General features: G+C 54.9%; 10 protein-coding genes across 10 annotated transcripts; 5 read left to right on the top strand and 5 right to left on the bottom strand.

Moving 5' to 3' along the window:
• Positions 1–1426: 1426 nt before the first annotated feature.
• On the top strand, positions 1427–2874 carry ASPACDRAFT_48913 (queuosine 5'-phosphate N-glycosylase/hydrolase; the record flags this gene model as incomplete). Its single annotated transcript, XM_020202185.1, has 4 exons — positions 1427–1841; positions 1897–2051; positions 2121–2352; positions 2417–2874. The coding sequence occupies 4 exons, from the start codon at positions 1427–1429 to the stop codon at positions 2872–2874; spliced, it is 1260 nt and encodes a 419-aa protein (XP_020060717.1).
• Positions 2875–3227: 353 nt separating this feature from the next.
• ASPACDRAFT_55868 (uncharacterized protein) lies at positions 3228–4717 on the bottom strand (the record flags this gene model as incomplete). Its single annotated transcript, XM_020203069.1, has 2 exons — positions 3228–4473; positions 4533–4717. The coding sequence occupies 2 exons, from the start codon at positions 4715–4717 to the stop codon at positions 3228–3230; spliced, it is 1431 nt and encodes a 476-aa protein (XP_020060718.1).
• A 367-nt stretch (positions 4718–5084) lies between these two features.
• cyp5 (putative peptidyl-prolyl cis-trans isomerase) lies at positions 5085–5908 on the top strand (the record flags this gene model as incomplete). The annotated part of the gene is made up of 3 exons (XM_020202186.1): positions 5085–5096; positions 5161–5226; positions 5339–5908. The coding sequence occupies 3 exons, from the start codon at positions 5085–5087 to the stop codon at positions 5906–5908; spliced, it is 648 nt and encodes a 215-aa protein (XP_020060719.1).
• A 946-nt stretch (positions 5909–6854) lies between these two features.
• zpr1 (zinc finger-containing protein ZPR1) lies at positions 6855–8613 on the bottom strand. The gene is made up of 2 exons (XM_020204095.1): positions 8375–8613; positions 6855–8314 (listed from the first exon to the last, which is right to left on the bottom strand). The coding sequence occupies exons 1-2, from the start codon at positions 8486–8488 to the stop codon at positions 7046–7048; spliced, it is 1383 nt and encodes a 460-aa protein (XP_020060720.1). The 5' UTR covers positions 8489–8613; the 3' UTR covers positions 6855–7045.
• Positions 8614–9756: 1143 nt separating this feature from the next.
• Positions 9757–10961, top strand: ASPACDRAFT_21135 (zinc-dependent alcohol dehydrogenase; the record flags this gene model as incomplete). Its single annotated transcript, XM_020199001.1, has 3 exons — positions 9757–10280; positions 10347–10803; positions 10860–10961. The coding sequence occupies 3 exons, from the start codon at positions 9757–9759 to the stop codon at positions 10959–10961; spliced, it is 1083 nt and encodes a 360-aa protein (XP_020060721.1).
• Positions 10962–11116: 155 nt separating this feature from the next.
• ASPACDRAFT_74002 (tRNA (cytosine-C5-)-methyltransferase) lies at positions 11117–14118 on the bottom strand. The gene is made up of 4 exons (XM_020204096.1): positions 14067–14118; positions 13793–13965; positions 11578–13683; positions 11117–11523 (listed from the first exon to the last, which is right to left on the bottom strand). Exons 1-4 carry the CDS (start codon positions 14085–14087, stop codon positions 11187–11189), a joined length of 2637 nt encoding a protein of 878 aa, XP_020060722.1. The 5' UTR covers positions 14088–14118; the 3' UTR covers positions 11117–11186.
• Positions 14119–14871: 753 nt separating this feature from the next.
• On the top strand, positions 14872–16460 carry ASPACDRAFT_1877727 (uncharacterized protein; the record flags this gene model as incomplete). The annotated part of the gene is made up of 3 exons (XM_020198114.1): positions 14872–15142; positions 15202–15294; positions 15347–16460. The coding sequence occupies 3 exons, from the start codon at positions 14872–14874 to the stop codon at positions 16243–16245; spliced, it is 1263 nt and encodes a 420-aa protein (XP_020060723.1). The 3' UTR covers positions 16246–16460.
• A 958-nt stretch (positions 16461–17418) lies between these two features.
• On the top strand, positions 17419–18313 carry ASPACDRAFT_1851372 (PLAC8 family protein; the record flags this gene model as incomplete). Its single annotated transcript, XM_020197199.1, has 3 exons — positions 17419–17816; positions 17886–17983; positions 18080–18313. Exons 1-3 carry the CDS (start codon positions 17756–17758, stop codon positions 18311–18313), a joined length of 393 nt encoding a protein of 130 aa, XP_020060724.1. The 5' UTR covers positions 17419–17755.
• A 459-nt stretch (positions 18314–18772) lies between these two features.
• On the bottom strand, positions 18773–20442 carry ASPACDRAFT_37945 (mitochondrial processing peptidase; the record flags this gene model as incomplete). The annotated part of the gene is made up of 5 exons (XM_020200368.1): positions 18773–19163; positions 19221–19915; positions 19971–20048; positions 20109–20234; positions 20293–20442. 5 exons carry the CDS (start codon positions 20440–20442, stop codon positions 18773–18775), a joined length of 1440 nt encoding a protein of 479 aa, XP_020060725.1.
• A 230-nt stretch (positions 20443–20672) lies between these two features.
• Positions 20673–21815, bottom strand: ASPACDRAFT_74004 (SDR family oxidoreductase). Its single transcript, XM_020204097.1, has one exon. The coding sequence runs from the start codon at positions 21747–21749 to the stop codon at positions 20784–20786; it is 966 nt and encodes a 321-aa protein (XP_020060726.1). The 5' UTR covers positions 21750–21815; the 3' UTR covers positions 20673–20783.
• Positions 21816–21879: the final 64 nt, after the last annotated feature.

Here is a 21879-nt window from a genome sequence, read left to right on the forward strand (position 1 = left end):
TCGGATCACCGAAGTATCTATGATGTTCAGAAGTACAGTGCAGTCTACACTTCTCGGTCATTCACATCTGCACACGTTTGATGCAGCAATGCAAACCGGAACATCTCCTGAATCTACACCATTGGCTACTGCTTTCATTTGATGCTTTTGATGGCAGCAGTATGAGGCATAGAACACGCACCCTGCGAAGGCATGTCTCGGCTACAGAAGTACTGTCGGCCACTGCTAATAGTCCCCTATGTTCCCGGTTTGACTTGGTTCCGATTGGATCAAGTGATATACGCAAGTGCGGTTTGTGCTATGAGCTCGTTTGACACAGAACCAGTCAGCTCGCGGTACAGTAGATGCCCCGGTTATACGACTAATGCTTGTCTATGCTTGTCTATGCCACTGTGAGACTATGTTTCAGTATAAATTGGCTAGAATTGATTTGCAGGACAGATAAATATCCTCATGATTGAACTTCTTCAGATCAAGTCCGAGAGAGGTGACATAAAGGTGGTTACGAAAGAATGTTGTGAGCGCTGTGCCCAGCTCGAGGCATAGCTTGCTCTTGTCACTGCCGTCCCAACTCGAAGAACAGCCTACAAGGCGCTTCTGTCGATCGGACCGAGACTGAAGAGGTGTTGAAAATCCCGAAGTACGAACGAAGCAGCGAGCAGATGCTACTCACACAGAAGTCGCTTGGAGATAATGCTGAAGCAACCTTTGCTGCCTATAAGTGTCCCGTGCGTATGAACACTCCTGTGGATGCACTTATCCAGGAATGCTTATCCAGAATCGACAACTGATGTTGGATCAATTGGAGTCATCTTCTCTTCTACCAGCCCAGAATGTAGTTTGAATGCCTCTTGGTTATCTCTATTCATGGGGTTAAAGGTTTATGCAGTTAACACCATCTCAGCGCAGATAACCGAGGCAGAAAGGATGGCTCCTGCAGATGCTTAGTAATCGTGCCTTATCGCCCCCCCAAAATGACCGATAAGCGATAGGGATGGGGATATCACAGGAGAAAAAAAATAATCTCCACAACAGGGGCAGCCTGTCCACCGTTGGAGTTTGTCTCAGCAGGCATTGAAATTTCATGAGAAGATCCTTTGGTTCTCTGAACTCTCTGGGTCTGACCTCTGTGCTTCTTGACTCTCTTTGGACGGGTCAGTTCCCGTTCACCACATTCTTTGGGTCAACCACAGACCGTCGATTGGTCGGTGCCTGTCTTCCGCGGAGTCACCCTCTTTCTTCAGTTGTCAACCAATCTTTTGCTTCGCGGCATTCGTTCTTCTCTACTGTTCCTTTTCAGAACTTCGGGGCCCTCCGACACCTCGCAGTCACATCTAAATTCCCTTTCAGATCTCCCTCCAGCCATCCCGTCCTTACCCCATCTCGATATCTTCAACACAACACCCGATCCAGCAACTCAGTCGCCATGTCCGACGACGACGCCGATCCCGAGTTGGTTGCTCTCCTCCGCAAGACGCTCGGCCTCGGAGGCTCGCCTGATCCACACACGGCTGAGACCAAGGTCCTGCAGAATGCGCAGTACATCTTCGACAATGCCATCGACGTGGCCTTAAACTCGGCCAAGACGAAAGAGGCCGCCGAGACCATCTGGCAGATGATGCAGAAAAAAGAATACTCCACGCAGACCTGGGCCGAGCACGAGCTACACCCCAAAGCCAAGGACGAGCGCACCGTCGACTTCATCTTCACCATGGACCTCCTCAATTTCAGCTTCTGGTCGGAACTTCCGAGCGACAAGCGCTTTGCGATCGAGTATCGGGGCAAGAAGTGGACGGGATATTGGAGCTTGGTGGCGGCGCTACAACGGGCTTTGGACGAGGGTAGGCTCACGCAGTGGTCAACGTTATTGCTTCACATATGCTCATCATGTTGCAGATATCCCAATCACTACCCCGGAGTTCTGGGCAAACGAGGAGGAATGCACCGAGGAGGTCATCAAGCATGTGTTCCGGTCTGCCACTGAGGAAGAGATTCCGCTGCTTGAGGAAAGGCTGCAGTGCTTGCGCGAAGCCGGCCGGGTGCTATGCAGGGTAAGTACAAACCTCACCTCGGAGATCTTCTACGTGCAGCAAGACTAATCGGGTTTACCCCTGCTCCAGGAATTCGAAGGCAGCTTCTTGAACTGCATCTACAGCGCCAATTACTCGGCCGCGGCACTTGTGAATCTTCTGACAGAAAGCTTCGCCTGCTTCCGGGACGAGACCACATTCAACGGCCGGAGAGTACGGATCTACAAACGGGCCCAGATTCTGGTTGCGGACTTGTGGGCTTGTTTCAACGGCGAAGGCTTCGGCGAGTTCCACGATATCGACACTATCACCATGTTCGCAGGTAAGATTGATCCCTACGGACTTGAAGCCCCACCCTCCGTCGGGCTCTACTAATGCCACTTCAGACTACCGAATCCCCCAGATGCTCCACCAGCTCGGATGCCTGATGTACTCACCACCACTGGAAGCCCATATCCGCGACCTGAAGCTCATCCCCAGCGGGTCGAACTGGGAAACCGAGCTCCGCGGCGCCAGCATCTGGTGCGTGGAGCTCATCAAGCGGGAGATCGAGCGCCGCCACCCGGAAGTGAAAACCAAGCCCATCCAACAGTCCGAGCCGAAGCCACCCTCCTCCGCCGACAGCTCCAAGAAAAGCACGAAACCTGAGGAGCACATCGGAAAACAACCACAACAAGGCTATTTCACCGTAACGGCTCCGGACGACGAGGCCGTGCAGGGCAAGTCGGCGCGGGGCATCAACGCCATCCTGATCGATTTCTTCCTCTATGACACGATGAAGGAGCTGGAGAAGGAGGGGCAAGAATCCATCCCGCACCACCGCACCCGGAGTATCTGGTACTGATTATCGGTGCCTGTTTTGATTTCTGTTGCGTGACTTGACTCGAAATCTGTTGATAGATACACTATACCCACCTTTTTCTCTCATCTTTGTTGTCCGGTGCTTGCTGGAGTTTTGTCGCTTCTTGGATGAGGCATATGGATGTTATACAGAATACAATACACTACATTGATATCATGGCTTGCGCTCCGGCATTTGTTACTGTGGGTTGAGTTTGGCTGTCTTTGCAGACTCCTAGGTCACCCAGTTCGACATCTAAAAAAATAGTCTTCATTACCAAGGGTATCATATTTCTCACGTAGCTAATCATACACATACACACTTTCTAACCAACGTACTTTCAGGAGAATAAACCCCTACGCAGCCAAAGCAGCCTTTTCGATCTGATCACATCTCGCCAGAATCTCCGCCTTCCAGATCAAAAAATCCTCTCTGCGATCCTCACTCAACCAATCCACGCGATCCTGCATCATCGTCCCCAACCCAGGCAGCAACCCGCGCCTCGTCTCGCGGCCCAACTGGAAGCGCTGCTTCTTGTGCCGCGGAGCACCGACACCACCACCACCATTACCACCACCACCATCCTCCTCACCCCAATTTTCCCCCTCATCGTCCAGAAACTCCGCATCACCATCCACCTCCCCGGCCCTGGGGATATTCTCAAACCACTCCGTCCCATGCGCCCACCCCTGCTCCATGATCAAAGCAATCCACTGATCCACATCCTCACGGTGCCGCCTCTCCGTCGCCGGCAGCCCCAGACTCACCAACGCCGTCTGCCGCATCTCCGTAAAGGTCTTCTTATCCATGACTTTCGCATCCTCCCCTGCTTCCCCTGCTTGGGCGTCCTCATCAGCAGGCTGACGCCGTCTCGCCAGAACAAGGAAATAAACCGCGACGATCAGCGCATCCACGATCTCTTTGTACTCTTCATCTACTGCCTCACTGGCATCAGAATTGCGGGCGGCGGTGAGCACGGGCTCCAGGAACTCGAGCATCTCGTCGTCGAGGTCCTCGTCGTGTTTCGCGTGGGTCATCGTGGTCTTGGTCTTGGTCACGAAGAAGAGGATCGAGGATACGCCGGCGAAGATATGCGGGGCTAGGGTTCGGGAGATCGGGGGCCGCGACCAGGTGCTCATGCGCGGGGCCGGGGTGGAGAGGGTTTTGCAGACGGTGCGGATCGAGGCCATGACCCAGTCGGGGGCGTCGGGGATTTTGGTGGATGTGGGAATCGGGGCATTGAGGCGGAGATGGTTGGGGGTGCTCGTGGGTTTGGGTCTGGGGCGCGGGGTGCTGGTGCTGGTTGCAGTCTTTGTGCTGTCGTGCGGCAGGGATCGTTTGAGGGGGCTGGATTTGGTGGGTGTGTTTTGGAGGGCTGCGGTTGTTCCAGTCGTTAAAGGGTTCTTGGACGGGGTTTGGGTGAGGCGATTTGCTTTCGTCGGGGTGGAGGAAGGGGTGGTGCGGCTGCGTGAGGGCGTGCCTGGGGCGGAGGAGGAGCCGCCGGAGAGGGAGCGGTCGAGGAAGGCGTAGAGTTTCTTGTAGGATCGGGGTGGACACGGAGGGTGGCCGAGGAGGGGAGGGAGCTTGAGCGTGCGGGTGAGTCTGGCGGTATCATGGTCAGTCCGAACATGTTTATCGGGGGGTGTAGCTAGCTAGCTGACCTTCGACAGGCGATCTCCGCACAGGCATAGGGCCGCGCAATTTCTTCTTCAGGCTTCAGGCTCGAGGATAAGCTGCGCGACTGCGCGACGAGGGAGACAGCCAAGCTGAGGAGATCCGGTGGCAGGTCTTGAGCATGAGTGGGCAGGAGGGTTGCGAGCGCCTGCTCCACCGGTCTGTTGTTCATGATGTCTGTCGCAAGAGATGAGGAAAGTGGAATGTCGAAGGGCGTGCTAGTAAAGGGCGGGCAGGATTTCCCAATGGCTGGAATATGAGTGTAATGAGTATGTACCAGTAGCAGCTCACAGCCAGGCTCAATGGTCTCCAATCTGGCCAAAGTGATGTGTCATGAGCATGGAACAAACGAAACTGAATGCGCCGAATCAACGATCATGGCCGTCATGTGACCGGCGGATGGCCGAGGATTTGCGCGGCGCCGATAACCACCTCCGATAGAGCTTCCTTTCCTTCACCTTGATTGAGCCTGCAGCTGTCTTTCCTACGCATAACGGTCCTCGCGATTACTCTCCTGATCTCCAGACAACAATCACACCATGTCTGTCACAGTACGCTACCCTTCCCTTCCGCACCACACTCATTCCAGCAGCGCAACCAGCTAACGAAAACAAGCTACACACCACCCACGGCGACCTAAAGGTCGAACTCTTCTGCGAAGCCGTCCCCAAAACTGCAGAGGTGCGTCTTACCCCAGCCGCAGCCTCTACCCCGATTCTCACACCCACCAAATCCCTCCTGCCAAATCCAAACCCACCCCTTCCACAACTAACCTCTCTCAAAAAAAATACAGAATTTCCTCGCCCTCAGCGCCAGCGGCGCCTACAACACCACCCCATTCCACCGCTATATCCCGGGCTTCATGATCCAGGGCGGCGACATTTCCCTCTCCACGACCCAAATCAACCCAGACACCCAAAAGCCGCCGCTGCCCATCGTAGGCCCGATCCCCAAAGGCGGCACCTCGATCCACCACCCCTACGCCCTGAACCAAGAGATCCACCTGCCGGCCCTCAAACACCACACACGGGGGATCCTGTCGATGGCGTCGCGGCCCGTGAAGGACCGCACGGCGCCCGGGTCGCAGGGCGCGACGGGCCCCACGATCAACGGGAGTCAGTTCTTCATCACGCTGGCGGCGGCGCCGCATCTGGACGGGGCGAGTACGGTGTTCGGGAAGGTGTTGAATCTGACGGCGCAGGATGAGGGGGGTGATGTTCTGGGGAGGCTGGAGAAGGCCAAGATTAAGGTGGATAAGAAGGGGAGGGTCGTGCAGCCTTCCCCCCAAGAGGAGGAGGAGGGGGTCTGGGAACGGGTGGGCATTGAGAGGGTGACCGTGCATGCTAATCCTTTCGCGGGGTAGACACTTTTTCTCTTTTTTTTGTGTCTACTTGACTTTGGGTCTCTTTGGAGAAATAAGGGGTATGAGGGTACTAGTAGGTGAAGGGGTGCGCTTGCTTGAATGGGCCGTCCGGTTCCTTTGGATTGGAAGGCTAAAGGGGACAGGGTCACTGCTGGTGATGGGATTGGATACAGATATGCATCACTCAGGTCGAGTCCGAGTCTCCGGCCAGTCGGAGACCAGCTTCGAGGAATTGCGGGCCTCGAGACTTTGTTGCCCTGGGAAAACCTGGCATCAACCGCTCAGCAGTGTTCGCTGAGAACAAGTGATTGACTTTGCCGGTCATCCTGCAGGCTCCGAGTTCGTCATCGCTCTACGGCCGGCAGCTACAGCGGCAGCTACTCTCATACCATCCATCCAAGCAAGCCACCATGCCCCCCGCGGAATACAGCTCGACTATACAACACGACATCAAGGGATGAGGCTCCACATGATAACATCGCCCCATAATCAGCAGCCTGGGATTACTCCATAGGACCTCTTGCCTTGAGTGGGCCCAAATTTCTGGAAGTGATCATATGTGGAAGGCGAAGGTATGTGGAGCACAATCATTCGATTTCAAACACCTCCATGAGCAGAAGACGTATACTATGAAGCATCTCCTACAAAATAGTACGACTGTGCCAAGTTCACACTCCTAGTTTCCTGTACACTTAGTCCTATTCTTGCTTATGCTTTCCATGCCGTCTGGCTGGGTCGTTCAAGTACCGGCAGAAGCTGAAGTATAGAACCGTGGCCAATCACGACGCAGAAACCCAGCTCAGGATATAGCACTCGACACCGGCGCCTAGTCGAGGCTCGGCGCTCAAAACTCAGCTTTTTTCAGTCTGCTGCTACGACAAGTACTACAGAAGCGAACCAGCTGATATCGAGAATGGTCATTCATTTATGTTCATCGCAAACTTTTGTATATGCACAACAAGACTAGCAAAAAAGCGCTCCGTGGCCACATAGCCCGCACCGTACAATGCTCACTCTCGCATATCTTGCAACATTGGCAGAAGACAACACCTGGAATGTATCATGGGCATCGTGAAAACCAAGACAAATGTCATCATTAAGTAAGAAAAAAAAGTCTAAGGGTATCGAGTCCGTTCATCACTGCTGCTCAGCGGGCTTCTCCTCCTGCTCCTCCTTCTGCTCCGCATCAGCCTCGTAGCCCTCGGTCTTCATGTCCTTCAGTCCGAGCTCCTCCTCCTCCTCGTCCGTGCGAATGTAATCCTCAGTGGTGATCTGCTCGTCCTTGGCCGGGGCGCACAGGTCCTGGACGTAGCTGCTGGCCATGGGGTCCTCCAGGGTGATGACGAACTTCATCTCGCCGGCGATGGCGGCGTCGAGACGCTTGAAGAAGCGCTCCCACTTGGCCTTGTCGTCAGTGGCCATACTGTCACCGGCGCTGGTGTCGGCGAAGTCGAAGATCTGGCCGTGCAGCTGGTCACGAATCTCGGTCAGGAGGCCTTCAACGGTGGTGAATCGACCACCGAGAGTGCCGGGCTCGACGCGAACCTCGAGCTCTTCGCTGTAAAGGGCGCAGGTGTCGCTCTTGAGGATATCACGGGCGAGGTCAACCTCCTTCTCAACGCTGAGGGTGATACGCTTGCCCTTCTCGGGCACCTCTCCACCAGTCTTCACGTCACTGGACTTGTATCCACAGTGCTCGCAAACGGTGGCCCAAAGAAGGACCTCGCGGAAGTAAGGGATGTTGACCTTGCGAAGATTAACCTCGCAAGACTTGAGACAGGCGGGGCACTCGGCGGGGATAGAGTATTCCTTGCCATCAACAATCTCCTCGTCTTCCTCCTGACCCGTACTCTGGTGCTGCACAGCATTGGGGTCGCCACTGATACCGAGCTCCTCGTTCTGCTCGTGGGTGCGCAGGTAGTCACGGCGACGGTACTTGTGGCCGGAATCTTGGGTAGTCGGGGCGATCCAGGAGTTACCGCTAGGGTCGTCGAGGGAAATAGTGAAGGGGAAGCCTTGGCCTTCGAGGATCTTCTCGAGCTTCTCGATGATGGGCACGAGAGCGTTGTAAAGTTCAGGAGCTTGCTCTTTGCGCAGGTCCTGTTCGCTGGACAGGTTGTCGTAGATCTTGCGGATGACACCTTCGACGGTGGTCAACTGGCCCTCACCTTTGGGCATCTCGATACCGAGGGACTCGAGCTTGAAGACTGAGACGTCACTGCGGACCACCTGGCGCTGCAAGTCGGTCTCATTCTCAACCTCGAGATGGTAAATAGATCCCTTCTCTTGGATCTGTGAGGCGGACTTGATCGAGTTGTTCTTGAAATGGCAGTGTTCGCATTCGAAAGCCTCGAGAATAACGTCGCGGAAATAAGGGATACGGATCAGTAGGAAAGTGGTACGTCCCTGGCAAGATTCGCGTATCAGTCTACTGAGTCAATGATAGGCGTGGATGGATTGACATACGTTCTGCTCGCAGTTCATGCAAAGACTTTCCACCGTCATCGCTCCGGTTTCCTCGTTGCGATCCACGAGGTCACCAGGCTTCTGGAAAGCCACCTGCTCGTCGTCTGCAGACATTGTGAGATTGTTTGCTGTTCAAAAATTGATCAAGGGTATCTTCAAAATGAAAAAGTGCAAGCGGAGAGTGCTACTCTAAGGGCGTTTATAGAGAGATGGAAATTTTAGCCAGCGTCGGCGGGAACGTTCCTTTGCCTTCCACTCACTAACTTATCGCCGTGGCGGGGCAATTTTTTTCGGGAGGGGCAGCGGAGAATTAGTCAGCCCGGTCAGATCAGCTCCTGGCCCTGCATGCCTGAGGCCGCATGGCATCAACGCCATGACAACTATAGTAGGCATCAGCTCGCACTCTCGTAATCACTCGAGGGAAACAACTCGACCTTATGCAGTGGCTCACTCCAGTCACAAACCAATAAGTCAATCTGACGCGGGTCTGCACTCAACCCAAAGGCCCCACAGTAAGACCTTTATTGGCCGAGGTCTTGCAGGAAGGCAATTTGACAGGATCCTAAACTTGAGACAGCCAGTTGGCTCGCGATGAACTATTGAGCCTACCTCCAGGCCCATATGCCTTATGGTCTTTCTCTAGCCAGAGTAGTTGCAAAATTCATGGGGCAAGGAGGATGAGGTCTCTATCAGCTGGCACATCCAGTCCACCGCATGACGTTCATTCACGAAGATGCGGGGAAGCACCTCCCTATGTCCGAGGTTGCTGCAGGGATTGTTTGCCAATCAATCCCTGCGAAGACCCCGGTCTCGAAGGCCAAATTTTGAGTCAGGCATTTCTCTCATTGGCGATCACTGTACGAGGAGTAGAAGCAGCATTGCTCTCCTACCGGAACAGGACTGCGAGACCCCCTCTTCCTGTGGCAATGGAGCGGGGTTGCTAGGCATCCTCGGTATGTTTTCGATACATGGAACCTACTCACAAACTTTTGCCGAAGAATATCCTCAATGAGGGCAATCGATCTTTCAATGGTGATATGCTTGCTTGAACGCTGCCTCCCAGCATTAGTCTGCTGAGACTAACGCGCGGTCAGTTCGATAGATCATGACGCCCACCAATGTCAAAGCTGTATGAAGCCCCGATCTTTATCTCTCTGAATCGATGAGCATGATCGTCGGCAATGTCAGCTTTGAATTGAGTTCATTAGCAGCAGCTGTGGATGTACCTTTGACGTCCCATCACGCGGGAAGGAGGCGAAGCAGCTATAAAGAAGCAACTCCTCCTTCGCCTGACCATGGTAGGAGCCGAACCTTTTCTTTCCCAGCCGTCTGCCTTGTGAATCTGAGACAAGGATTACCCCAAATACACCATGACTATCCTCATGAACCCTATTCCCAAGCAACAGCGCGCTGCTGTTCGTATCGGGTCAGGCGACACGGCCACCACCAGTATTGAAACCATTGATGTGGATCTTCCCGGACCAGGCGAGATCTTGGTCCGCATTACGTGGACCGGGTTTTGCGGCTCTGATAAGTCTCTCCTTCAGGATGAATGGGCCGGGTTTGGGGTGACAATGAAGCCCCAGAGCAAGGGGGTCGCGGGACATGAAGGTGTCGGCGTTGTTGTAGCGGTTGGCGAAGGCATGGAGAGCCGTTGGAGCATCGGGGACCGCGCTGGAATCAAGTGGATTGCGAAAACCTGCGGCGAATGCGAGTTTTGTTTGAGCGGCGTGGATGAGGTCAACTGCCTCAGACAGATCAACAGCGGGTTTACCACCCCGGGTACCTTCCAAGAGTACTGTGTGGCTGATGGCCGGTATACTTCCAAAATCCCCGACGGGGTTTCGGATGAAGAGGCAGGGCCTATCATGTGCGGTGGAGTGACTGCCTATGTTGCATGCAAGCGGTAAGTAACCATTACTCTTGTTTGATGACGGTCGAGCTATACTGAGCATGTGTGTGTCTTGACTAGGGCCAATGTCAAAGCTGGCCAGTGGATTGTACTCCCCGGAGCTGGCGGTGGCCTAGGTCATCTGGCGATTCAATATGCACGCGCGATGGGCATGCGAGTCATTGCTATCGATGGCGGTGATGATAAACGAGAGTTGTGCCATAAGCTTGGGGCGGAGGTGTTCATTGACTTCCTAACCACAACAGACATTCCTGCGGAGATCAAGAAGATCACGACGTACGGCGCACATGGAGTAATCGTGACAGCTGCAACCAAGACAGTGTATGCGACAGCGCCCACATATCTTCGTCCGAATGGCACGTTGGTGGCTGTCGGCCTGCCTGCGGACCCCACCGTACTCGCCGGAGCTCCTCCCATGTTGTTGTCTCTCAGGAGATTGAATATTGTTGGTACTCTGACAGGGTCGCTGAAAGACGTTGAAGAGGCTCTGGATTTCACCGCACGAGATGTCGTCCACGTAAGGCACCACCACTACCACCCAAATCTCTAGTCAGTCGCGCTAATAGCAGATAGCCCGTTTTGGTCAAGGGAAAACTCGAAGACCTCAACTCGTGGGTCGAGAAGATGAAGAAAGGTCAATTGGCTGGGCGCGCAGTGCTTCAGGTTGCGAATTGATCATTGACTATTGACTGTTCGGGAAGGCATCGATCAACCTTGGGGGAATCGGTTCGGTTACCTTGCGGTTTGCTTCGGCCCCAACAGTTTTCAGTGTCTCATTTCTGCTGGACATCAATGTGAAAATTATCTGTAAATACTTTCAGAAGAGCAAAGAAATAATCAATTATTTTCAAAGAGCTAAGCGACGCCCAGTAAATGTTGCCTAAATCGATTTTTTTAAAATTATACAGTCGTGTTGAAGCGGTCCTCCTCGTCGCCATCCTTTGTATAAGTCTCCCGAGCCTCCATCTGTTCCTGTTCGGCCTCACCCAACACAAGGTTCTCACGTTTCTCAAGGTCTTCTTCCGTCTCCATAGGAGCGTCAACAGGGGTCTCTTCTCCGCTAGCCTCCTCAACCGCAGGGGTCGAGGATCCGGTCTCGCCAGAGCGCTTGTGTGTGGTGTTGACCAGCGGGGTGTGGTCGTTGAACAGACGCTGAAGCATCGCGCGGCGATCTTCCTTGGGAAGCATCAGATTGACAGAGTACATGGAACGCCAAAGGGGGAGGGCCATGTTCTCACTAGTCTTGGGTTAGCCTTTGTCGTTGATTTAGAGGAAGGGTTTGTATACGTACGTGAATCCTTCTTGACCCGGAGTAGGTCTGATGTACAGGATGCTGCATCCCATGGGAATGTCTCTGACACGCTCGCCAATCTCTCCAAGGTTCTTCCAACCGTCCTGGTCAACCTTGGGGAACATCTCCACGAGGAGGCTACGTAGGGTCTCCTTCTGGGTCAGAGTGACGGCCCGAGCAGGGCCAAGCCAAGGCTCGAGCATTCTCAAGCCATCAGTCTGTACACGCCAGCGACAGACACCTTCACGCTGCACATCCTGCTTGACAAACATCTTGACACCGCAGTGCACGAACTTCATACCGGCTCCCTCATTTGAGGAAAGGATGTCGCGAGCCAGGGCGCTAGTGTAGTAAATGGTTCTCGTGGGGATAGCTTCGGCATTGCGGACCATGAAACGGTCTCGGGGGAAGCGCTTGGAAATCTGGTAGAATTCGTAGATGGGGTCAAGCTCGGCGTGGTTAGGATCCAAGTACTTGAATGGTTCCTCCACCGGCTGACCGTTCTTGCGCTTCTGCGGGAGCTGAGGCTTCGACTGGGTCGGAGCTTGTGTGGTTTCAACAGGAGCCGGAGTAGCATCAGAAGTCTCAACGTCAGTGACGGCAGGCTGTGCAGGAGTGTGAATAGGACGGTCGCCGATAACAACTTCAGCGCCGTTCTCAAGCTTAGTCCGCTTAGCGGGGAGCCCATCCTCAATGCTTTCCGCATCACGCTTGACAGAGACGGGCTCGCTGGTAGCCGAGTAAGGCAATTGATGTGTAGCCTCAGCAACGGTCGCGTTCTTCTGGGCCTCCAGGTCAGCCTCCTTGTCGTGGGCAACGAGGTCATCCAACGCATCAATCTTCTCCAGGGGCTGTCCGTTTCCATGCTTCTGCTTGAAATCAAGCTCCTCAGCAAGGGCAGCGACAGATGCCTTAGGGATGACCTTGGAGGAGTCCTCGGGCTTGGCACGGATCTCAGACAGCTTCTCCAGAACGACGATGAAGAAGCCACCGGTGTCCTGCATGTGGGGGTAGATGCGCAGACATCTCTCAAGAGGCAGGTCTTCGGTAGGCGGGAACATGCCTTCAGCGATTCTGCCCAGACCGCTGATGCCTTCCTTCTCCTTGCGCTCTTCAACCTCCTTCCAGCTATCGTAGAAACGGCCTTCGCGGTCCATGACCTTCCAGTTGCGAAGTCCAGGGGCGCGCTTCAGCTCAGGAAGCTCCTTGCTGCAATCCACGATGCGGACGTTGGCAGAGCCACAGCGGCTGAGCGCACTGGCAATGACAGCCTCGTTCTCAATCGGGTTCATACTGCAAGTGGAGTAGACGACCCGACCGCCGACCTTCAGCATCTGCAGAGCACGGACGAGAATGCGGACCTGGGTGGCGTGCAGTCCAAGAGCATTGTTCGCGTTCCAATCCTTCCAGACACCCCAGTTCTTCCGGGCAGTTCCGTCACCAGTGCAGGGCACGTCGGCCAGGATACGGTCGAACTTCAGGTAGCGAGCCTTGCCAGGCTTGCCGTTGACGCTGGGCTCGGAGGGCAGCTTGATCGAGGGGAACAAGGTAGCGTCGTGGTTGGTGACAATCAGGTTCGGGGAGCTCAAGCGCTTCATCTGGTGGATAAGCATGTGGGCACGCTTGTAGTCAGCGTCGTTGGCGATGAGCAGGCCGGTGGTTCTGCCATCATCGTTGAGGCCCTCGGGTCCGATAGGCTCCTCGCCAGCGGTACCCTCAGCAACCTGCTGCGTGACCTGGCGCATAGCTTCCTCCTCGCCAGTGTGAACCATCTCCATCAATTGTGCAGACTTGCTGCCAGGGGCAGCACACATATCCAGAACCGTCATTCCAGGCTTGAGATCGATGAGGAGCGGGGGGATCATGCTGACGACCTCCTGTCTGCTGATGTTGCCAACCTCGGTCTCGGCGACGAGGAACTTCTGGAAAGACGCGAAGGGCGCAAAGCGACGAACGACCTGCTTGGGGGTGGTCATGGACCATGCGAGCTCGTCGGGATACCAGGGGACGGGGCGAGGGGGCTCGACGAAGTTGCCCTCATATTTGATGGAGGTAATCTCGGGGACATATTGATCCTTGAGCTTCTTCTGGACGGCAAGGGCATGGCTGTGCGATCATGAATGTCAGCAAGGAGCCAAGTATAGCCTATCGCGCAGCTTTTATCTGCGGGGTTGTTACGCAACGATAGGCTCTTTTTGTGTTGCGCATAACGTACCCTCGAGAGCCAGTGAAGCGGAAACTGTTGGGGAGGTCCCTCTTGAGAGCAGTCCAGAAAGCCTCCTTCTCCTCCTCCGGGATGAAACCCTGGGAGTTGTAGTAGTTCTCGAACTTCTCGTTCTCTCTGGAAATCTGCTGCCAGTTCTTGCGCTCGCCGCCTCTGCCACCACCCTGCGACCGAGGATCAGCATGAATTCGGGACGACAAGAGCCGAATCAACCGGGAGCAGCGGTGCTCTAGAGGTCGGAAAGGGTTGAGAAGGCCACACATACCTTCTTTCCGCGTTTACCCATGATGATCGAGTTGTGATGTGAGAGATTGGAGTGGGCTGGGACTGGCCGCAATTTCTCCGCTGCAGAAATCTTATCAGCAAAGCTCGCCCGCTCGCCATGAGCGCTTATGTAACGGGTCTGGATTGCATCCAAGCTAGTCCTAAAACAGCCGTCCTCTATAGAGGGCAGTATTGCGTTTATTCTCCAATTGACAGTCAACTTTCTCTGCATTTGAAAAGACCAAGCTTAAGCCGGTAGTCTTATGGGACATCTGACGCATGAATTGGTGCAATTGATCAAAACATCCACCCAAGCGATCACAACTGGCCGCATCGAGACATAACCACACTTCGCCAGATGTGATATCAGATACCAAGGATTCGAACACGATGATGCTGCTGTTATTTACTACACAAGTTGCCTGATGACTGAGCTACTAAGCAGATCCATACTTAACTTGTTACCTGCATGTTGACTCAGCTAAATGCCATGAATTAGACCCACCAACTTGTGCCTCGACACAGTTCCACGCAAGGCAGATTGACACCCATGTCCAGTAAATCATGCTACAGCACAGCAAACACATCACTTACTCTATGAGCCTCTGTACCAGTCGTCATTGTGCATCAGAGATGCATATAGCCCTTGCATCCCGCTGCGTCAACTCTATATCGCCAACTCATAGAATCACCGCCTCGTGTTTGACAGGCAGGCATATAAGAACCGTAGACGCCGGTTACGACGCCGGCTTTCCTTGGCTGTCAATTTGCATTGAGCACGATACTGAGGGCTCTTACACTGAGTGATGAACGTCGAGCACATCGAGTACTTGTCCGCCTCGTCTGTCAGTATAGAGCAACCACCGGGCGCAGGATATGCTGAAGGAGGCTTCAGAGCATGGCTGGTCGTGTTCGGAGCGTGGTGCACCTTGGTTCCAGCCTGGGGGATGCTGCACACAGCTGGGGCGATTCACTTATGGACCAGCACGCATCAGCTACAGAGTTACGAGCCGGCGAGCTATGGCTGGATTTACAGCGCGTATGGGTTCTTCGTCTACTTTGCGGGAGCCCCGATGGGTGTGTACAGATATCAGCACTTATCGTACGGAGACAAAAGAACTGACCGTCTGAGCTAGGGTTGATCTTTGATGCTTGGGGGCCGACTTACTTGGTCCTTTCGGGGTCAGTTGGCATGGTACTGTCTTTAATTTGCTTCAGTTTCAGCGACGGTAATGTTGTTGAAGAACGGGTCAGATAGCAGCAGCAGCTAACAGTACTCAGAGTACTATTCGATCTTCCTCTCCCTCAGCTTTCTAGGTGGACTATCAGCCAGTGCACTCACCACGCCAGCCATGGCAACCATAGGCCACTGGTTCGAACGTCGCCGGGCCTTTGCAACCGGCGTCGCCTGCACCGGCGGCGGACTCGGAGGCGTGATCTTCCCCCTCATCATCTACTTCACCGCGCCGAAGATCGGATTCGGGTGGTCGTTTCACATCATCGCTCTCATCAGTGCTACCTTGCTTTCCATCGCTTGTTGCCTGATCACGACGCAGCTACCCGCCAGGACAGACACCTGTAGAGAACTAACGCTCAAGCCACTAAAAGACCCTCGCTTCGCCGCCACGACCGCTGCTATCTTTCTGACCGAGTGCGCCGTTTTCATCCCGAGCACCTATATCCCCTCGTATACCGTGCATGCGGGACTGAGCAACCTCATCGCATACCTGTTACTCGTTATCCTGAACCTCGGGACCATCCCAGGCCGACTCCTGCCGCCTCTTGCCGCCGACCGCCTTGGCCGCTTCAACACGATGATCATCACGACCGCCATCTGTGCGATTCTAACCCTCGCCCTCTGGTACAAAGCAGGAGACAGCCTCGGAGCACTCGTGTGTTATGCCATCTTCTTCGGATTCTGGTCCGGTGCCGCGCTGAGCCTGTCGCCCGTCTGCATCTCCCAGACATGCAGCGCCACGGAGTATGGGAGCCGAAGTGGCATCGCGTACAGCATTGCCAGCATCGGGATGCTCTTGGGGATCGGGTTAGCGGGGGTGATAGAGCAGCACAGCTATGGAGGCGTCATTGTCTTCTCCGGGGTGTTGTTCCTTGCGGCTGCAGGGGCATTCGTCGTTGCTCGAGGGGTTTGTCGTGGCTGGGTGTGGGGAGTCAGGTTCTGAGCCGTTGCACCATGCAGGCTCATTGAGGATGGTGGTTATGCAACCAGCCACTGGATAATGAAAGTACCATCGTTCTTGGTGCTTGCGTGTGCTTTTCTCGTCACGGCTGGGAACACATTCATGTTGGAGGGATTACGATCTCTATACATCCAGCAGGCCATTGCCCGGACGTAAAAGAGCCTCGCATCGTCTACCACCAATCAGCTATGTTCCTGTTAGCGAACGGGATCCGAAGTCTTGAGTTTATAAGTTCATAAATCCTTGGCGATTCTTGACTACCCCCTACAGCCCGCCTTCCTACCATCGTAGACAACAAACACCTCAACGCCAACAGGGATTACTTTCAGCTCAAAGGAGAACAGACGAGTTGAAACACATCAATACAACACTAAGCCTGAGATCCCTGTCATAACAGTGGCTATGGCTGAGCTGTCGGTGCCGGGTTTGTCCTAGCGGAAGAAAAAAAAAGCTTGGGTTGGCAAGCAGAAACCCTAGGGCGTAGACTAGACCAGGGTCCCGATGCAGTCAGCAGTCAGCAAAAGGGGTAGGTTAGTCTATGGGAAATGAGCACAGGAAATAAGTACAGTACCTCGCACCTGAGTCCGATCCAATGCAATGCATCTAGGGAGCTCTAGCCGTTGTCTCAAACTAAGGCTCAAACGGGGCTGAACCCGGGAGGGAGGGGGCTGAAGTGAGCCATTTCCACGGGGCTCGACTAACTTACACAGCCGGCCAAGATGCCCTACCTCATTTTAGTTGTGAAGTTTTCGGTGATGATCTTCTTTCTCCTCGTGATGCTTCATGATCGAAACTCTTTTTGTACGCTACCAACCTTTAGGATAGCGATTGAGTAACATTATTTTGTAGAGACTCAAGCACCGCAAACAACCCCTGACAAGTGATGTACATACAGTACCTGCTCATGTTTGAAGTGGCTTCCTTGGTGTTGGCCCCCAACCGCAGCACCCGTGCAATTCTAGGGCCAAAACATCTCTCTCTATCTGTCTGTGCCACGCAAGGCTTAGAGTATACCTACCATAGACTACAATGGATGGATGTATAGCGTCCAACCCATGTGGATCTGGGGCTGATTCCCATGTGTCTCTTTTTTATACGAGTACTTTACACTTCCGACACGAGCACCACACAGCACACATCAGAAAAAAAAAATAAGCCTCCTAATACTCCGTAGTTAGTACTACTCTTGTGCAGTGAATACCGCAGGCAACAGGCAACCTCGTACTCGGCCCCATGTCTTGTCTTATTTAAGACGCCATGCCACGCCCATTACCCCCCAATTCTCCCAAAACAAATAGATCTGAAAAAAGTCGACTCTCAGTCCTAGAGACTATCCTCTCGTTCATACCTGACCTAAACCCATACCGTCCATTCGTTCCTCCACTCGTTCAACAACCAGTCCCCAGTCGTTCACGGACCGAATACAACTCCTACTCTTAACCTCAAATCCATCCAACCGAACCTCGCCCCAAAGAAGAATACCTAATTCACAATGGGCGAAGGCCAAGAATGGACCAATGGCTTTTGGGACTGCTGCTCCCCATGCAAGATCTGTACGCCCTTCCTCCCTTCAGAGATTCAACTCTATACCCAAAACCTAACAAGAAGAAACAAAAACGCAGGCTGCCTCGCCTTCTGGTGTCCCTGCTGCCTCTTCGGCCGCACCGCCTCCCGACTCAAGGACCCAGCCCTGAAGGAACATGGCTCGATGAATGGTGATGTATGCAGCACGCACACCCGACCTTCCCAATACCCAATCCCTCAAACCCTAACCCCCCCCCCTCCCGGCCCCCGGCCAAGCTAATGCTGAAAACAGTGCTGCCTCTACTGCCTGGTCGGCTACTGCGGGCTGGGCTTCATCCCGCTGATGATGAAGCGGGGCAAGCTGCGCGAGAAGTTCCAGCTCGAGGGGTCCGGGTGCGGCGACTGCTTCAAGTCGTTCTGCTGCCCCTGCTGCACGCTGATGCAGAACGAGAAGGAGGCCGAGAGCCGCGCGGGTCTGCTGGAGAAGGGCGGGTATCAGGCTCCTGCGGGGATGGAGTATAAATGATTTTGTATCTGCCATTCGGTTGCTGTAGGGGATTGAGCTGATGGTTTGATTTTATGTTAACTATTTCTTGTACTTAATTTGATCTCCCGGGGGCAGTGGGATGGGTCTTAGTTTTGATAGTTTTGATAGCTTTGATAGCTTGGGAAGCGTTGGGGTTGGGTTATCTTACCTTTTCTTTATTGTTGCTGCGCTGGGTCTAGATGTCGAAGGGGTGGTTCGGTCCAAGGCTTTGGAGGTTGACAGTGCTTGCCGCCCTTTACTCATACAACACCTAGGTTGAAGGCTGAACTTAACAAACAATACATTTTGATATAGCGACAGTTGTGTACTGTACAAGACACGCTTCCTCGGCACGACCACCGCTTCTATCTATTAAAAATCACCAAAACTAGAAACACTTGCCATAATTCCTGGTGGACAACGCAACAGACACCCTCACCTACACCGAGCTCAGCACATCTAAGCAGCGTTGCGGCTCAAGTCCGAGCGGAGACGCTGGTAGTCGAGGATACCCTCGATGCTGCCGACGGCGCTCATGGCGATGTCCTGATCCCACAGCTTGCGCTGGGCGAAGTCCATCACGTGCTTCTCGGTGATCTGGCCGATCGTGCGCTCGACGTCCTCGGGGCTGAGGCGGCGGCCGGTCGTGATGATCTGGCGACCAATGTCTTCGGCAACGGCGGTGGTGCCGTCGAGGGAGAGGAGGATCGAGGCCTTGAGCTGGGCCTTGGCACGCTCAACCTCGGCGGGCGTGACGCTGAAGGACAGGCGAGACCACTCGCGGAGAGCGAAGTGGCACAGGTCATCGAGGTTGGTCAGGTTCTCGGAGACGAGGTAGATACCCCAGAGACTAGTAGCACATGTCGGTCAGTACGCGTCATCGACACCAAACAGAGACAAAACTCACCCAGTGTCGCTGTAGCTGGTGGAGAAGCTCATGAAGCTGTTGGCGAGGCCGTGGTGCTCAACCAGGGAGCTGAGCTTGCTGCCAAGGTAGGGGGAGTTGCCCATGGCACGGTCCCAGTTACCAACGATGGCCTGGGCAACCAGGGCGGTGAAGTAGTCGTCATCCTTCCAGCTGACACCCTCGACGGCAAGGGCGATGTGAGCGGTGGGGAGGGTGTCGTCACGGACTCTGACCTCAGAGCCGATGAACTCGGGGGTACGCTTCTGCTCGGCGGTGAGGGCCAGGGCAGCAGAGGTAGGGGGCTTGCTGGGCAGGGCACCGAAGTGCTCCTCAGCGAGTCTCACGAGCTGCTCGTGGGGGATGCCACCGGCACCGACCAGGACCATGCGGTCGGCAGTGTAGTTGGTCTTGATGTAGTCGACCAGGTTGTCACGGGAGATGGTCTGGATGTTCTCCTTGGGGCCGAGGATGGTGCGGCCGAGGGGCTGTTGCTGGAAGGCAGTGGCGTGGAGGTGGTCGAAAACGACCTCCTCGAGCTGCTTGTCGACCTCCTCCTGCTCACGGAGGATGACGTCGCGCTCGCGCTCAATGGCACCGGGCTCCAACTTGGAGTTCTGGAGGATGTCGGCGAGGATGTCGACGGCCTTGGGGACATCGTTGTTGAAGGACTTGGCGTAGTAGACGGTGTTCTCGCGCTGCAATCGGGCGTTAGTCGCGATTCTCAAGTAGACTTTTCCTTCCGGTCCGTACCGAGGTGTAGGCGTTCAGGTGAGCGCCCATGTTCTCGATCTCAAGCTCCAATTGGTGCTGGGAACGCTTGTTGGTGCCCTGTGATGATATCAGAGTGTTAGCTACCGCATCTAAATTGAGACTATCTGAGAACCATACCTTGAAAGCAAGGTGCTCCAGGAAGTGCGCAGTGCCGTTGGTCTTGTCAGTCTCTGCCCGGCTACCGGCATCGATCCAGACGCCAACAGTGGAGGTCTGAGCATAGGGGGAGTGCTCAGTGGCAATCTAGGTCCCGTCAGTAAGTGTCAGAAGCAATTGAGACCGGATAGATGACAGCGCATACCGTGAAACCGTTGGAGAGGGTGGTGGTCTGGGTGGAGGAAGGCAGGGTAACGGGAGAAGCGAAGCCACGCTTGACGGGCTGGACAGCCTTCAGGGCAGCCCGGCTCCGGAGAGCCTGGTTGAAGTTGAACGCTAGGCGCCTAGAGGCCATTGTGTAATAGATGAGGTGGGTGAATTGGAGGGAGGGGGAGGGGGGGAAAGAGGGAGAATGAAGGAAGGGTGTAACAAGACGGTCAGCGCCTGGAGATGGCGAGGTTGAAGTTCGGGAGTCAAATTGTTCGCCCATCCGCCAGCCAATCACATGACCCGCTTTTCCAAACCACCGCTTTCGATCCCGACTGTTTCCTTAGCAGCACCATTCGGCCATTCATTCATTCATTTCGCTGTACAGTACAACATACATCATACTACATGACAGCAACAGCTTCAACTACCACCACCACCTCCTCCACCTCCTCCACCTCCACATTCCCAATACATTATCTCATTTCCTCACGCAAATCGACTCGCATACTGCCGAATATTCTCCATCATAGACACATCCTCCACAAACCCCAACCTCAGCGCCCGGGCCGTATTGAAATTCGGCGTCCACGTCTGCACGATGCGATCCACATCCGGATCATACTTCTCCTCGACCAATGCCCTACGCTCCGGCCCGCCCACCTCCTCCAACGCATCCAACATCTCCTGAATGCTTACCAACAACCCGGGCAAATTCACCGCCCGAGAATCCCCGAACGCCTCGGCGGGCACCTCGCGCGCATGCACGAGATTCCTGACCACCGTCTGCGGCGAGCAGATCCACATCTGCGTGTCCTTAGGGACTGGCAGAACCGCCCTGCGCCCGTGGAAGGGCTCGCGGATGATATCGCTGGCGAAGCTGCTGGCGGCCTGGGTGGGTTTGCCGGCGCGCACGGTGACGGTGGGCAGACGGACGGCGCGGCCGTCCAGGAAGCCGCGGCGCGAGTAGTCGTTCAGCAGCGTCTCGACGATGAGCTTCTGCGAGCCGTAGGAGGACGACGGCACCGGCGGGAAGTTGGTCTCGTCGATCACGAGCCCCGTCGGCGCGGGCCCATACACCGCCAGGCTGGAAGTGAAAACCACCTTCACCCCGGGGGTCACGGTGCGGAGCCGGTCCAGGATCCGCCGCGTCGCGTCCAGGTTGACCTGCATCCCCAGCTCGAAGTTGGCCTCCGACCCGCTGGACATGATGCCGTGCAGGAGGTAGACCGTCTCGTAGGGCTGCGCCGCGGGGAAGAGCTCGTCGACGACCGTGGGCGAGGTCAGGTCGGCTTCGAGGCAGCGGGTCCGCGCGACGTGCTGCGCTGCGGTTGCGGGGACCGTCGGCGTGACCACGTCCGTCAGCGTCACCGTGATCTCCGGGTAGGTGGTTAGCAGCGCCGCGGCCAGTTCCTGGCCCACGTAGCCGCTTGCGCCGGTGATGATGATTGACATGCTGTAGTTTTGGAATGTCTCTCTGTCGCGAGGCGGGTTTCAGAGGTGAGATTGTAGTGTAGGTGGTGTCAGGTAGCTGCTTAAGGTGGTGAGGAGTAATAGGTAAAGTCTATATACCAGTACGCTGCGG

This window comes from Aspergillus aculeatus (assembly GCF_001890905.1).
Source record: "Aspergillus aculeatus ATCC 16872 unplaced genomic scaffold ASPACscaffold_1, whole genome shotgun sequence".
In the NCBI taxonomy this organism is placed as follows: domain Eukaryota; kingdom Fungi; phylum Ascomycota; class Eurotiomycetes; order Eurotiales; family Aspergillaceae; genus Aspergillus; species Aspergillus aculeatus.

Excerpts from the sequence above, each read along its gene's own strand:
- zpr1 (XM_020204095.1), bottom strand. The coding sequence starts at position 8,488 with ATGTCTGCAGACGACGAGCAGGTGGCTTTCCAGAAGCCTGGTGACCTC. Across the intron at positions 8,315-8,374 it reads GCATGAACTGCGAGCAGAAC|GGACGTACCACTTTCCTACT; the intron begins GTATGTCAATCC and ends GAATCTTGCCAG.
- ASPACDRAFT_74002 (XM_020204096.1), bottom strand. The coding sequence starts at position 14,087 with ATGGGTAAACGCGGAAAGAAG. Across the intron at positions 13,684-13,792 it reads CGCTTCACTGGCTCTCGAGG|CCATGCCCTTGCCGTCCAGA; the intron begins GTACGTTATGCG and ends ATGATCGCACAG. Across the intron at positions 11,524-11,577 it reads CCGGGTCAAGAAGGATTCAC|TGAGAACATGGCCCTCCCCC; the intron begins GTACGTATACAA and ends ACCCAAGACTAG.
- ASPACDRAFT_74004 (XM_020204097.1), bottom strand. The coding sequence starts at position 21,749 with ATGTCAATCATCATCACCGGCGCAAGCGGCTACGTGGGCCAGGAACTG.